Source organism: Puntigrus tetrazona, chromosome 23 (genome assembly GCF_018831695.1).
Source record: "Puntigrus tetrazona isolate hp1 chromosome 23, ASM1883169v1, whole genome shotgun sequence".
Classification (NCBI taxonomy): domain Eukaryota; kingdom Metazoa; phylum Chordata; class Actinopteri; order Cypriniformes; family Cyprinidae; genus Puntigrus; species Puntigrus tetrazona.
This window is the reverse complement of record NC_056721.1, coordinates 4654235-4669550: the sequence shown is the minus strand read 5'-3', so window position 1 is coordinate 4669550 and position 15316 is coordinate 4654235. Positions and strand designations below refer to the sequence as shown.

General features: G+C 36.0%; 1 protein-coding gene across 2 annotated transcripts in view; it reads right to left on the bottom strand.

Moving 5' to 3' along the window:
• znf512b (zinc finger protein 512B) overlaps nt 1-15316 on the bottom strand; it is a 44881-nt gene that overhangs the window by 17256 nt on the left and 12309 nt on the right. For both annotated transcript variants that reach the window (XM_043225117.1, XM_043225116.1), the window contains exons 3-6: nt 3279-3358; nt 2902-3030; nt 1891-2099; nt 1434-1645 (exon numbers count right to left, since the gene is read on the bottom strand). In XM_043225117.1, coding sequence (XP_043081052.1) covers nt 1434-1645; nt 1891-2099; nt 2902-3030; nt 3279-3358 — 630 coding nt within the window. The remainder of the gene's footprint in view (nt 1-1433; nt 1646-1890; nt 2100-2901; nt 3031-3278; nt 3359-15316) is intronic.

Sequence of the window (15316 nt, the reverse complement as noted above, 5' to 3'; positions counted from 1 at the left end):
TAGTACTGTTCAGAGTGCAAACCGCATTTAGGCGAAAAATTAAAATGACTCAAATGTGAAAATGATTTGGGTGCACTGTTGTGAATGTCCAGTTCAATTAAAGTAATGTTAATTGACTACTTGAAATCTGACCAGTAGTTCAGATTTTCTACTGTCTTCCACTAATGCAAAGAAAAAATGTATTTAAACAGCCTATGCAATTTCATATTTGCATATATACTTTCAAATGTATTATATTTACATCTATTACCTCATATTTAATTTAAAACGATTAAAAAAAATATTATTTAAAGCATTTTGCAAATACAGTACATAGCATTCTTTTTTATAAAGAGCTTTTTGCCTGCATATATTCTCTGATAAGTGGAAACAACACACATACACACACAAATAAATAAATAAAATGAAATCTGTTATACTGAATTTAAATATAAATAATTTTATATCTATTTGTATAATGTTACATGTATGTAATATTTAATGTAAAAAATGTTGTACATTTTTCTAATTTATTTACTTTTTTGTAAGTGTACAAATTAAAAAAATATGATTATAGATTTAGAAAAATAGATTTTATATTTCAATTTTAAATTTACATTTATCATCTTATATTTACATTTATAATTGTATAACTTTCAATTATATATAAATATAAAATGAATTCACAATTTTATATTTAGGTGTACGTTAAATATATCCTTTTTACGTGTATTATTTAATATTTGTAATTTAAAATGTATTATTATAATTTTTACATTTCTTCACATGCATAATAATACATTTCTTGATCTCTTTGCCCACATTTTCACAAAAACTAAATAATTTATTTGTATACTTTTATATCATACTTTTGTATAATTGTACATGCATTATTGCAAAATTATTCTAAAAATAAAATATTAATTATTTAAATAATGTTTCATTAATTTTAACTCATTATTTAATATTAATTATTATACAAATATACAAATATATATATATATATATATATATATATATATATATATATATATATATTTTTTTTTTTTTTTTTGAAATAAATGAAAATGATACATTTTAAACAAAAAAAAAATTGTTATTTGTTTGCAATACCAATCAGATATCACTGTGCATGACCAAACAATTTCAAGTTTTCCTAGCCATTTTTAATTTTACCCAGCTGAAAAGGAAAAAAAAACACTGGCAAGCAGAATTCACATCCCAATGTCAGAGAAAAAAACTGAAAAAACTTTTTAAAAAGTTTATAAGGCATAAAAATGCTTGTACATGATGCTGGTCATGAAGTCTCTCACACACAGCAGGCCAAAACTGTACTGTAGCGGTACCATGAATGATTAGCATTATAGTACTGCATATGGTACTTCAAACAACATCACGGTATTACCACGGACAGGTGTTTCGGAAGCATTCATCTCAGCGTGTAGCATTCTTACTGTGCTTCATTCTCTCAGGGTCCTCCTCAGGGAAGGGTGGAGGTAAACTACCCCCCTCGCTCTCACTGCCCCCCGCGTCTATGGACGTCCCCTGCTGCTGTTTCCTGTCCGACCTTTGGGGGGCGCAGTCCCCATTCTGTGAGGGCCGAGACACCTCCTGGGTCTTCTTCACCTTGAAAAATACGGGTGACGGAGGGCTGTTCTCCACGGGCCTGAGAATGAGCACAGGGAACACAGACTATTAAAGTCAATCCACAGAGGACCGGGACTATAGTAACACGAGAGGACTTCATCTGGAATCTAATGATGGCTGGGTGGAAAACAACTCACGGCCTGAAGCGGGTTTTTTTGTCGCGTGTGAATAAAGATGCTCAAAACGGCTCCAGAAATTCATCGCGCTAAAAAATATTCTATTAAGTGGGAATGCGTTCAGGAAAAGGATGCTGAGCTTTCACACCTTTTTTTGGCATTTCCCTTCACGGGGCTTTTCTGCTGTTTGGGTTCCGACTTGGGATCGGATTTGGCATCCAAGGTGACCCCGGACTTGGTCTCCATGGTGACTCTTTCTGGGTGGTTCCACAGCTTGTGCTTCTGAAGACGCACCTTGGTGGCAAACACAGCCTCACAGTACGGGCATCTGTGACTCAGCTTCTCTGCTATGGTCGCCTGAACGCCACACACACACACACACACACACAAACACAGAGACAGAAACAGAGCCAGGTCAAGTTCCACACGTCTCAGATCTAAGCAAAACAAGAGAGTGGGTCTTTACAAAGTTTATCTGACTAGTTGTTACTTTAAGGCACAATATGCAGCAATGACTCATCTGAACACCTCTGATTGGCCATTGCATTCATAAGCTCTATGCGTGATTGGTTTTAATGCGCAACACTGTGAAAACGCACAAAAAGAGTCATGATGCAACACTGAGCAGATCTAAATTTAATGCTGCAATCAATACTTTTCATTTCATCCGTAATGGATTTACTTTACTGTGTAGTTTCCTCAAGTGGAAACCGAGGATAGTGCATGTATTACGTCACTGATAGGAGACAATGACCAGGGAGGAACAGGGACGAGGCATTTTTTTATTTTTTTTACAACAACTACTTTATAATATGCAACTGCATAAAACACATCACACTGTGCAAATGGTTTTTGGATATTTAATCACCATAAATGTATTGTACGTATTGTGCCTTTAAGCATAGTATCACTAAAATAGTTAGAAGAGGTCAAGAAGATGGTTGGCTAGTCATCAGCTAATGAGGTCAGGTAGATTGACTTCATATTACATCAAGTCGATATATTATTCTATGGATCAAAAGTGATAGAAAGGACATTTATGAACCCTCCGATCATCTTCAGAATAAATGAAGATATTTTTGATTCTGAGAGCGTCCTGGATCTCTGTACTCTTGTGAAAGTGCATCGAAGGCCGTGTAGTCTGGTTTTCAGTTTTTACCCCTTGGCATCGCTGATAGTGATATTTAAGTCCGTAAATACTGGGGAATTCCAACCAGCAGCCTGAGCATGGACATTTCACCCTGGAACGACTCTTAAACTCTTCTTTCCACTGAACCATCATATGGGCCTAGGGCGAGAAAACACATCACACACACACACACACACACACACACAAGAGAGGCATTAGAAACTATTAGCAATCAACTCATTTCCACACAGTCCTCTCTGAGATGTTCCTCCTCCAAATTCAACAGTTGGAAGTAGTTTTTGGAAAGTCCCTTCACTCCTTTCACAAATAATCACCCAAAAATCCCAGTCTGGCGTAGCCTCATTCCTTCATCCCTGGCCAAAGTGGATATTTATTGCTTTACTCACGGGTATAATGCGCAGCTCCTGCACCTCCACGCGAGGGCGCCCTTTCTTCTTACCCTCTGATTTCTCATTATAGGAGGAACCTGATGAATACGAACATTTCATGACACATCATGCGTGCTTATTTTCAAAGATAAAGCATATATTATTCTCTGCTGACTTTTAATAGCTATTGTTCTTAAATGTTTAATAACTTTTCAACTGCTAGTCCTATCTGAATGCTTTAAAAAGTGGTGTGAAGCGGGCATATTTCATTTGTCCCGTTTGGCTATTCAGAGAAAACTTTTCAGAGTACTTTGACATAAAACAAACCAAAAACATGAAACAGCTGTACACATCGGATAAAGACCGGATTTTCGGTATTTGCTCTGCGAGGCGATGTCCCGGTAAAATCTTTCTGACGCGGAGTGCATCCAGCGGATCATCCATTTATATTATGCAAATAATATTTATATAGTTCATAAAGATAATTTGCACTATTCTTTTTGTATTGCACTCTGTATTTTTCTCATTCGATGTATGTGTAGTTTGTATTTTTGTTGCAGAAGACAATTTGTGTAATTGGTTTTACTATTAGCTGTTGATTGTTCATTCTATAATAAAAATATATTACTCTGAAAAAAACCCTCTTTTTTACTGTGACTTTTCACGTTTCCATTTTCTTTCTCCCCAAAACATTTTTGGACATGTCTATCTTGTTAGTAAACTACATAGACCTGTTTTTCAATGAAAAGTGCCCATAAAGATTTGGAATAAATGACTATAAATTGCACGGGTAACGTTATATCTAGACATTTTATTTGGAAGTGTAAAACACCCAGATACAACTTATACCCAATTATTGCTTGCATTTTTTTTTTTAATTCTGGAAATTCATTCATTCTTAGAAAAACCAGAAGAAAAACTCAAGTTCCCCTGTTTATAATGATGTGCTTGATGCTGACCCCAAAAATGCTCTACGTCTTCAAGGTTTAACTACAACAGACAAAAATATATGGACACTTGACATGTATGAGTGTCTTGGCAAAAAGGCAAAAACAAGTGACATTTATTTGACAAAAATATAGGCAAAAATAAGTGTTTGGATACTTTGTAGCTGTCAAATTAACATTATCGTCACTTATACGGTGTAATGGAGAGGAACGAAATTTCAGGGTCTTTAATTTTTAAAACGATAAAGCTGTTGTTCTTTGGAATAACATGAAGTGACGAATCAGCCCAGGATAGTGAATTAGAAAGCCAATAGGGTCCATTTTGTCTTTGTGGTGCCTTCTGTGGAATTCCAATCTTACTCTGTCCTCCTTAAAACACCTTGATTCTATCAAAGAAGAACCATTAACCTTACTGCAGATTAATGATTGGCTAAGAAACTCCCCTCAACGCCGTGGCTCTCCATATGTTCCAGACGTCCCCGCGGGGACTTTAGTGAAGCTGAACGAACACTGAGAGGCACAGTCAATTGCAGATGCATTCAGTGTACAAATTAGTGGCATTGCTTATTTCGTGCAAGTCCCGGGAGAATGGAAGATGATAGCATGCGTTGGTTTTCTGGTTAGCGGAGGTCATGGAAGGTTGCTGCAAATCTATACGAACGCTGGCAAGGTCAAAACATTGAGCAAACGGCGGATAATTACACACTAATACTCCACTGAGGCCCGCTGGCTTATGGCTGCTAAGCAACTACATAATAAGGACACTTACAAAGTGGCTTCAAACAAATTGTGTGCAGTGTGTGTGTGTGTGTGTGTGTGTGTGTAAATGAGAGTGATAAAGGCCTTTCACAGACTAGAGTAAATGAACCATTAATCAGCATGTCTTTGACACAGCACTAGGAGGACACTCTCCTTGAGTTAAAGGAATAAGTCACCGAAAAATGAACATTCTCTCATGTCCTTCCAAACACACATGCAACGTGGATAACTATGTTCATCAAACGCCAAAGAGCACCATCAAACAGCAAAAGTACAGTATATGGTCTATAAGAGTCTGTAAGTCCATATTTCATGTGTTTTGAAGTCATGCAATTATACATATGATAATCATCTTAACTTAAATATATTGCTGTTTTAATGGAATTAGTTACCCCTCACACATTGTTGCACTGGAATTTACTTTAGAATGACAGGAAGACGAATTTATAGAATTAAACAAAACAAAAAGCCATACACACACATTACTAAACCTATCAGTGATTTTGACTAATAATAACTGTTTTTCTGCTGATGGATAGAACGCATTTTTTAGGGACATTCCTAAATGAATAATCTCTAAAATTTAAAACTGTCAAAACCAATTTAAAACAATACAACATTGTGTGCTATACATTAGACTATATATCTTATACAGTGTATCAGGATATGAAGTAACTAATTACATTCATGTTACTTGTCAATGGTATTGTACTAGTTTAGTTACATTGTAATACATTTATTAAGCGTTTCTCTAAATTCTCTAAACGAATCATTTCTTTAATTTCTTGCAAATTCACTAGGTTTGATATTAAGGTTACATCACGATAGACAGTTTTGCACCGAAAGCACGGATGCAGTGAGTGCAATGTACTGATACACATCCAACAATCTCCCTACTGTTTACGCTAAAGATGTAATAAACTGCATTTATGTAAATGCTTGTCAAAACTGATAAATCAGCATCATTTTGTATTTCTCTGATCATGAGATGCAAAAGTGTGCTTGTGCGCTGTATGGGATGCACTTTCTGCATGTGTATGCTTGCGTTTAGAAAAATCAGACTGAACCGAGTTCTCTTACGCTGTCAGATTTATTCATATATCTGCTCTTCTTTTACTCCCTCATATTGACATTTTTTAATGTTTTATGAGACGTGCAACAAGTGTGTGTTAGTTTACGTCCCACCGGTTATTATACACGCACCTAACCTCCGAACCATGCAGCAGATTCGTTCTGAATGAATCTCTTCTTAAATCATCCCTCCCTAACATTTTCATCTCATTTTTATTCGCTGATGAAAATGTTGATTTCCGTCACAGTTTTTGTCATTCAAAACAGGTCATAGTTCATTATCATCTCGCTTTCGTCTGTGAAAAAAAAAATGTTCATGATAAAAAATATGAAATTAAAGAAATTAACACTTTTCCGATATTAATTCTACTTTGTTGAATTGAAAGTGAATGAAAATTCTAGATATTTTCACATCAAACTTTCAAACGTAAGAACACAACCCTCATTTTAAGTAGGGCTGCACAATTATGACAAAAATCATAATGCTTGATTATTCCCTTGAAATTGTAATTGCGATTGCTGATTATGATCATCACAATTTACATTGAATGATGTTCGTGCCATTGCTTGAAGTAACCGCATGCCATATTTTTAGGTGAAAATAAACAGCAATTGAAAAATGTATCATTATGTGTCATTATGTTCAGGCGTGTCTCGTCATTAACTTCATTAACTCCCCTTTAAGTTAGATTCTCTTCAGTCTTGGTCAATCTGTACGTGTGGATTTCCTTCTCTTCATGTTGGAGTGCTTTCTGTGGATTTATTAAAAGTTTTTTGTAATCTTTATCTTCGGTTGCTCCTTGCCACACCGTTATGTGACAACAAAGCCTCAAATGTGAACCATACATCAGATAATGCTATACTAAAACCAAAGTTAAACAGTGCAAACACTTTTTAACGATTAATTGTGGCATCCGTAATTGTAGTTGCAAATCCATTTGGTTGTTATTGCAGAATCAAACTGGATGGTGATCAGAAAACGTTGCGGTTGATTTAGAACGTTGCGGCTGACCAATCAGAAGTTAGTATTCCAGGGAGCCGTGTAATAATTGAAAGAAAGCCATACAGGTTTGGAATGACACGAGCGTTATAAGGAGATTTAATACGCACATATTTTGTATTTGTGCTTAATGCTCTCTCTGGGTATGGAGGGCATCTCCACAGAAGTGAACGATGGACAGTGAAGAGGAGGGGGAGGAAGGGCGGGTCTGAGACCAGACAACGTGCTAATTACATGTCACCGAGTCCTGATATCAGCCCTTTTTTTCACATCTGAGCCGCAGCAGTGGCTGGCTTTGCTCTTTTTCCTTCTCCCCACCGATGACCCCATTAACCGGAGCGGCCGAGGATGTTGACCGAGGCCAGACCTTTTTGTGCGTTAGGAACTAAATGAAATCAAAAATGACCCACTTACTGTTAATGAAAGTCTCTGATCTTTCACTAAACTGAGCAAAAGCGACGGTGAAGACTTTTATAATGTTACCAAAGATAGCTATTTAAAATAAATGTTCTGCATCAAGATTTTTTCCACATAATACTGTTACACAGCACAACTATTTTCAACACTGATAATAAAATGTTTCTTGAGCAGCGAATCGGCTTAGTAAAGTTCATGTGAAACTAAAGAATGATGAAAATTGAGCTTTGCATAACAGTAATAAATTAAATTTCGACATATATTCGCCTAGATAACATTTATTTTAAATGTAAATAATATTTTACAATAATGTAGTTTTTACCATATATTTAGCCAAATAAGAGAAGAAGAGAGTTCTTTCTAAAACACCATCATATATATATATATATATATATATATATATATATATATATATATATATATATATATATATATATATATTTAAAATGTTTAGTTTTAAACCTATTCTGTAAAATATCTTATTAAAATACCAGGTAAAGCTTTACTTTATGGTGTCCTTATGGTTACACATTACATCTACTCAGTACAGAAAATACCAATAAATGATGTATAATTGCATGAAACTAACCCCAAACGAAACCTTAATTCTAACCCTAACCACATGTAGCTAATTAACACTACTTAGTCCTTAAAACACAATCAAAATGTACAATTATACCATAACAAAGGCACCTTTAAAATAAAGCGTGATTAAAAGCTTCAATATACTCCTAAAGAGTTCAACTGGGTAATAATGTTAACGTGTTAAACTGTTTAGCGAATTCATCGGCCCTTCCTTTGGTCTTTTTGGTTCAAAAGCTTGAAAGTGTTTTAAAAGACACGAGGTAAATTAGATTCATGTTATTATTTGACCCAGAAAGCTCAAGTTTGTGGAGGGATCTTGTTGTCATCATTACATGCATTCCTGGGGCTTCTTTGTGGAGGGATCCCTGTTAGTTCTGTGGTTTTAGTCCTGTTGGATAAGGGATTAAACGTAATCTTTGATCTCAGACGAAGGAGGGCTGGAAAAGTCAATAACGAAATTATGCTGTTTAAAAGAATGTTTGGGAAGCTTAAAGGACGAGCCGCGCTTGGGCTAGAGGCTATTGTGGGTGGATTTTAAGGCACACGGTTTATGATAACGAGAATTAGAGAGATCCGTTCAGGCTGAATTAAGCTAAAGCACACATATGAAAGTTGCATTCTAAATAAACACTGTATTAAGTGTGTGTGTGTGTGTGTGTGTGTGTGTGTGTTTCTGAACACCGGGCTACTAAAGAGATAAGGAGCATAAACGCAGACGCATTAGAACGACATGGGTGTTTTAGTTGAGGAGATTTTGTCTGTCATTATGACTCTCCTACAGAAGAGGAAATGAGGTGTGAATTTTAATTTCTGTTTGCAAATATACAGGTCCTTTAGATAAAGAGCATAATTAAAAAAATGTTGCTCTCGGGAAAGACATGTTTGGGTTGCTATGGGAATGAGAGCCACTTAGTCTTAGTATCTGTCAGGCCACTTCCAGCGTAAATGTACCCACACGCATTTCTAGCAAAGACACGTGCATTTACTCTCAAACCTTTTCATTACTGGTGTTTACTGAGTAAGCTCGTATCAGTAAGATCGTATAAAGTATTAAACTTCCTCTTGTGTTGTTCGTGCCACAGGCGTGAATGAAACCTCGATCGGTGGGGTTTGGTTGAAAAGAAAGATGCGCTATTGCTTTTCTTGGCGATCGTGTTTATAATTCTCACCCTGTGGATGATGAGAAAAATCCCTAGGCTTGCACTGAAGGAGGCGTATCTGGGGACCAGAATAGAGCGCCGCAGTGATGACGTATTTTTGTAGGCCAACCCATAAGTTAGCATTATTCCGATTCCCTCGAGAAAACGGCGAAAGGATTTTTCCATTGGCTTTTGCATACCTGCAGATGAAAGAAGTTCATGATTATGTGACTAAAAGACGTTTAGTCTTATGTTTTAATCGCCCCTTCGTGATTTTACCTTCACAAATAAACACAACGAATTTTAAAACCTAAAGTAAAAAGCTAAAACAAATGGTCATGTGACTTTAACGCCACCACCTCTTAACATTAGGCAGCTGTTTTATTAATTTATGATCTACTACAAGATGGAAAGTTTGAGTTAGTATAGTTTGCAAGAGCTTAATTATGAACACAAAGAGGCTGTGAAAGCAGACTAGTGAGGAGATGAGTTTATCTCTCTAGGTCTATGAAGCCAATTTTTCAAGAAATGTAAAAGCTTTAAAAATTGTGAGTGGGGTGTTACTTTTACTGGTGTATTTTATGTCACAGACATTATCTCAGGCATTTACCAAAAACTCACTGACTTCAAGACAATGGAAGGAGTCTAATAGTAATCTAGAAGCACCACGGTAACCATCCAGAACACCATAGCAACAGATAAGCGTACAAACATACCACATTCTATCACTCCAGATGCAGACACATCCTCCATCTTGGAAAGGTCAATGTGTCGCCATTCACAGTAAAAATCTATTCATTTTTCAGGATGCCAAAACGTTGCACAGCCTACGGTTGTAAAAATCACCAAAAAGATCTTGCAGAAATGGGTTGAACCTTAACGGGCAATAATGTGCCGGTTTGTTTCCAACATAAATATTACCGTTTTTATACTATGCTATCTTTTTAATGCCGTGGTAGCTAATGTTTTTGTCTTGCATTGTGATAGTGATCTATTTTAAATATAGATATAGATATATAGATACAGCCAATCAGAATCCATCTTTTAAGAGAGAAAGAATTTAAATCACCAAACGAGTGCAGCACACAATTTAACAGAACGTTATTTTGTTTAAACTAATATAGTTATCGTTATAGTTATCATTATTGGTGCTAACAGGCCTTAACACATGCCTCTTAGTACAAGACACCAACTGTCCAATTTCTTTAAACACACACACACACACACACACACACACAAACACTCATTGTTTTGCTCAAATAAACCACTCTCTGTTCTCCAGTAACACCCCCTTAAAAAAGCCTAACAAAAGGTGTGTGTGACACACACATTCCCCAAGACACAAGAACAACTATTGTGGAAAGACATCGTACATAATTATAAAATGGTAAAATCTGCTCATGACCGCATAAACCACAAACATGCATACACACACACACACACACACACACACACACACAGATGGGTATGCTGTAATTTTTGAGAGAGCAGACCCTCCCAGCTGTCTTTGGCTGCAGCTGCACGCTGCTCATTTTCATCCTCACTGGAACAGGAGAGAGAGAGAGAGAGAGAGAGAGAGAGAGAGAGAGAGAGAGAGAGAGAGAGAGAGAGAGAGAGAGAGGGTAGAGTCAGAAAGGAGCGCTGCCAACTGCATAATGATCTCAAATAACCCGGCCACTCTCCTCTTTGCTTTGCCTGCAACAACTTCCTCACACACACACACACACACACACACACACTCACACACTCACACACTCCCTGACCCTCTTATTTTTCCTCCTCTGTCTTCCTCATTCTCATGGGTCTTTCTATGTAAAATTATTTATTTATATGGCATACAAACAGCATTAATAATTGCGTTTGAAAGTAATAGGATAACAGGAGCTGGTTGCAGGATATCAGGTATTAAATACATAACTGATATGATTACAGTGTGATGAATGCTGTAAAAGGCTAAGGATTTGTGTATCAGCTCTATTTAGTCTAAAGTAAACACTGCTCTTCAAACAGACTCTAAACACACTTTCTGCACTTAATTAAGTGTTCATTAGGTAACTCTTACTTTAAGCGTTAGCCTAATTCATTAAGCGCTCATAAGATCATGTTCAATTTTATCATGATTTTTCTTTTCCTTTTCAAGGTGTTTATATGATTTGCATTCATAAAAAAGCAAATATCAAAAGTACTAAATCCACACTAATTCAAAATCACACACACTGATTGTTTAAGTATTTAAATACTTTTAAAATGATTGCTAAAAAAAGAGCACAACATTTTGTCTCATATTAATTTTATGATGTCAAATTACATTAAAGGTGTAAAATCAAAGTTAAAATAAATCATTTTTGTTAACCTAATTAAAAGTGGCAGTGTAGTCCCCATGCATTATGAAAGTAAATACAGAGTTTTGACAAAAAAATAGTTTTATAAATCTATAAAACTTACACATTTTAGCAATTTTTGAAGTCAAAATTATAAATAATCCTAAAATCCCTACAAATGCATGGAAATTTGCGTTGCGTTGTTTTTTTTTTGTGATCAGTACGGCTTCGTTTTACTGCATGTGTCTCTAATTAGCAATTAGCTAAAAGCCATCCTGACACCCTTTGTCCAGCCCGTGGCGTTCCAACACCTTTGGCAGCAGTACAGCAAAACTGTGCTCCATAGAGAAGATGGAAGAAAATCAATTCCACAGAAGAACCGAAGACAAAACACACCCTTTTCTGTTGAATGTTACTCTGACAGCTACTCAGCCAAGACATCGTATTTCCACTCCAGAATCAACACTTAAAACCCGCAGAAACGGTTCTCCACCTTCTCCATCCTCACCCACCTCCTTCAACACATTCAAGCGCACAAATCCTAAACCTGAACTACTTGTCTTTTCTCCAAGACAGCTCCCCTGATCTCCTGGCTTAACAGTTTTCTGTCACCTTCTCAAGTGGTTCTGTCAAAATCAATCAGCAGTTTTATATTCAGAGCATATATTTAAAGCTAAAAAAATATATGCTCAATAAAACATTTTGGAATATCTTTTCAGTGATCAAAACTAGATTTACAACGATATATATATATATATATATATATATATATATATATATATATATATATATATATATATATATATATATATATTTCTTTACATTTTAATGCCTAATTGGTAAAAATTGTAGTATTAGTATTGTAGTATATTTATTTTCTTAAATATTATGGTAACATTAAAATGGTGTAAAACATTAAAATTTGTAAAGAATACCAGAATGACAGAATAAATAATGACAGAATGGAACGGTCCAAATCCAATTTTTGTATCTGATTGGAATCCAATCAAATGTGAACGAGCAAAAATAAATCTCATATAATATCATTTTTAGAAATCTGTTTCTAGCTGCGTTCATTCACATGTGGTTGGAAATCCTATTCAAATCGCATTTCTGGAAATCCGCTTCAGTTTGACCGCTCAGATGGGATTTTGCATAGCTTTTTTTTTTTTTGCCCGTGTCACTTTCTCACGCCACGTAAAGCGTGAACGCATCAGGCCAGACGCTGTTTGTTGAAAACAGAATGTCTTTGCAGATACAAGGTACTGTTGTTTTGAAGTGCTTTGGAGTTGTTTAGACACGGCAACAGTCTGAAGTGTGTGATGGACCAAATAAATCATGTGACGCAGAACCCCCCCGTTCCAGACGGCAGCGCCGCGGCACAGAAAATCACAGAGGACACCAAGCCCTTTGTTTAAAGCCCACACTAGAAGCCGTGTGAACTCAAAAACTAGAAACACACGCTAAATACGGCACGGTGTCTGAGCAACAGAAGCTATGGAGGGTCTGCTGAAGCCATTAACGGTGTACAGTATCAAAACCAACAGCTGGACTCGCTGACCCCCGCTCTCCGTTTTCCACTTTCTCTCATTGTTCAAGACTCATTGTTCATTTCCTCAAGCTTTGGCCTTTTCCCAGATGAAAACAGGGGTCAGGGCGGCGCAAAAACATAAGAGAGACTGAAAAAAACAGGTTTCGTCAGAGTTTGTTTTCTATTAGGAGGCACGTAAACGTAATAAGTACTCATTAGTACATTTTCCACACATATACAGTATGCGGGTTCGACTTTAAAAAGGTTACAGGTTTTGTTTTATGTCTAAGAAATGCTTTAAAAACGAAGGGAAAAAGCAATTCTGTATGAATCTGCTTTTCGTGGCTCCCGTCCAGACGTCTAAAGTGGCTCTAAACCAATGAGAAGACAGCACAAAACGTCTCAGAAGGACTTTGTTTACAGTTACATAATGATTTATGAACTTCTGAGCGTATTTTCTCAAGAGTGCTCTCTCAGGGTGCTTTTTTATAATGAAAAGCTTCGCTTAGATGTTACAACCTATGAACCTAATAATACATTTTAAGACTTACTGACGATAGATTTAAAATAAAAATGGTTTGTGTCTCGTTTATGCATTGTGATTTTCTTCCGGTGAATTTATTTGGTGAGAAAAGACAAAAGTACCAAGCACATTATTTCGAGCAGAGACAAAATGAGACTAATGAAGTAACAAAAGCATTGCTCGTCTTTAATGCGGATTGCAGCTAATTAGTGTTTTTGCCTAAACAAACAAAAAAAACAACATTTTTCCATGTACTAACACATCTATGCTCAAGTACGATATTTTACAAATAATTATCGTAATTAGCAAAAACAATATAGGTTTATAACGTCTAATTGTAGAAAGAGTGCGCTGCTATTTCCTGTAAAATGACATTACAGAGGGCTAACGATAACCTTACTGACACGCTCTGAAAATCTATCTTACTTGAAGAGACGCTTAACTATCCTTTTAAGATAACAAATGTAAACTCTGGTTTACTGTCAGTTTTTCATCCCCTCTTTTGCTCCCAGACGGCATCACAGCTCACAGCTAAATTTAGCCATATCCAAAATAGAAAAAGAGCCTTCATCTAGAAGACACCGGTTTACACCTGATGAATAGATATCGTCTGTTCGAACATTAAACGTGCACAAATCATCCTTATGAACAATGCTAAAGGCCAGCAATTGAACCCGTTCCCGAAATCTACACAACATTAAATGATGTGCCAAAGGCAGGCTTTATATACCATGTATGATACGTGCTTCAATGAGTATATAACAAGGTTTGACTTGAAATGAACTAAATTATAGTTAGCAATAGTTCAAATCTCAACGGCGAGAGCAACCGAAGAGATCAAAAGTTTTCGAATGGTTTAAATGAACGGATGATGACATTTCATACATTATCATGAAATATGAAATTATGTTAACTCTGCACTAGAGAAAATGACGTTACTGAAGTAGAAGCCTGCAGTTCGACTTCGTATTCTTGTCTTATTCTGATTCATACGGTACGTCTACCGTATGATTTATGGTTTAGCCTGTCTGGTTGGAATTCTTGGAAAATAGCAGGGTTACGTTATGCTTTTTTGTGTGTTCATGTGATATCTGTAAATATAAAAACAAGGACCCCGGCTACTATATCATGTGTGACTTCTTAAACTGCAACTTTCTGTGAATCATTCATTGTCAAAACAAAGAGTGGTTAACGGAAAGTGAGCGTCTGCCAAACTCAAACCACAGCTGTGGAGTTTCATTCACACGACATTAATTCATTCCTTCATTTTATATTCATCAATTGAGAATTTGTTCCCTTGATTTAGTAAACCAAGGCCATGTTGTAATACGTTCGCTTGTTTGTGGCCTTATTATAGTTCAAACAAAGGAACAAATTAATACAGTGGGAACACAACTTACTAATGATTTCACTTAAATGAGATAATAAACGTGGGAATGTATTCTTAATTTTGGAAAATGAATTCTCGGTCAACGTAAATATATTTTTGTCCGCGGTACGATATTTGAGATCTCACATCACAATATTAATAATTTTATTAGAAATCTCATCATCACAATATTAATAATTTTATTCAGACAGCTTCAGAAACGAGGATCAAACTGATGATTAACATGAATGACACCAGATCCAATATACTGTTACACAGTTATGAGGATAATGCAAAGACAGACATTTTGACACGCAAAGGTCTGTATTTAACTGTTCAAAGCCTATAAAGCAGCAAAAATAACTCAATACTCCATGAGCACCATCTTGATCTG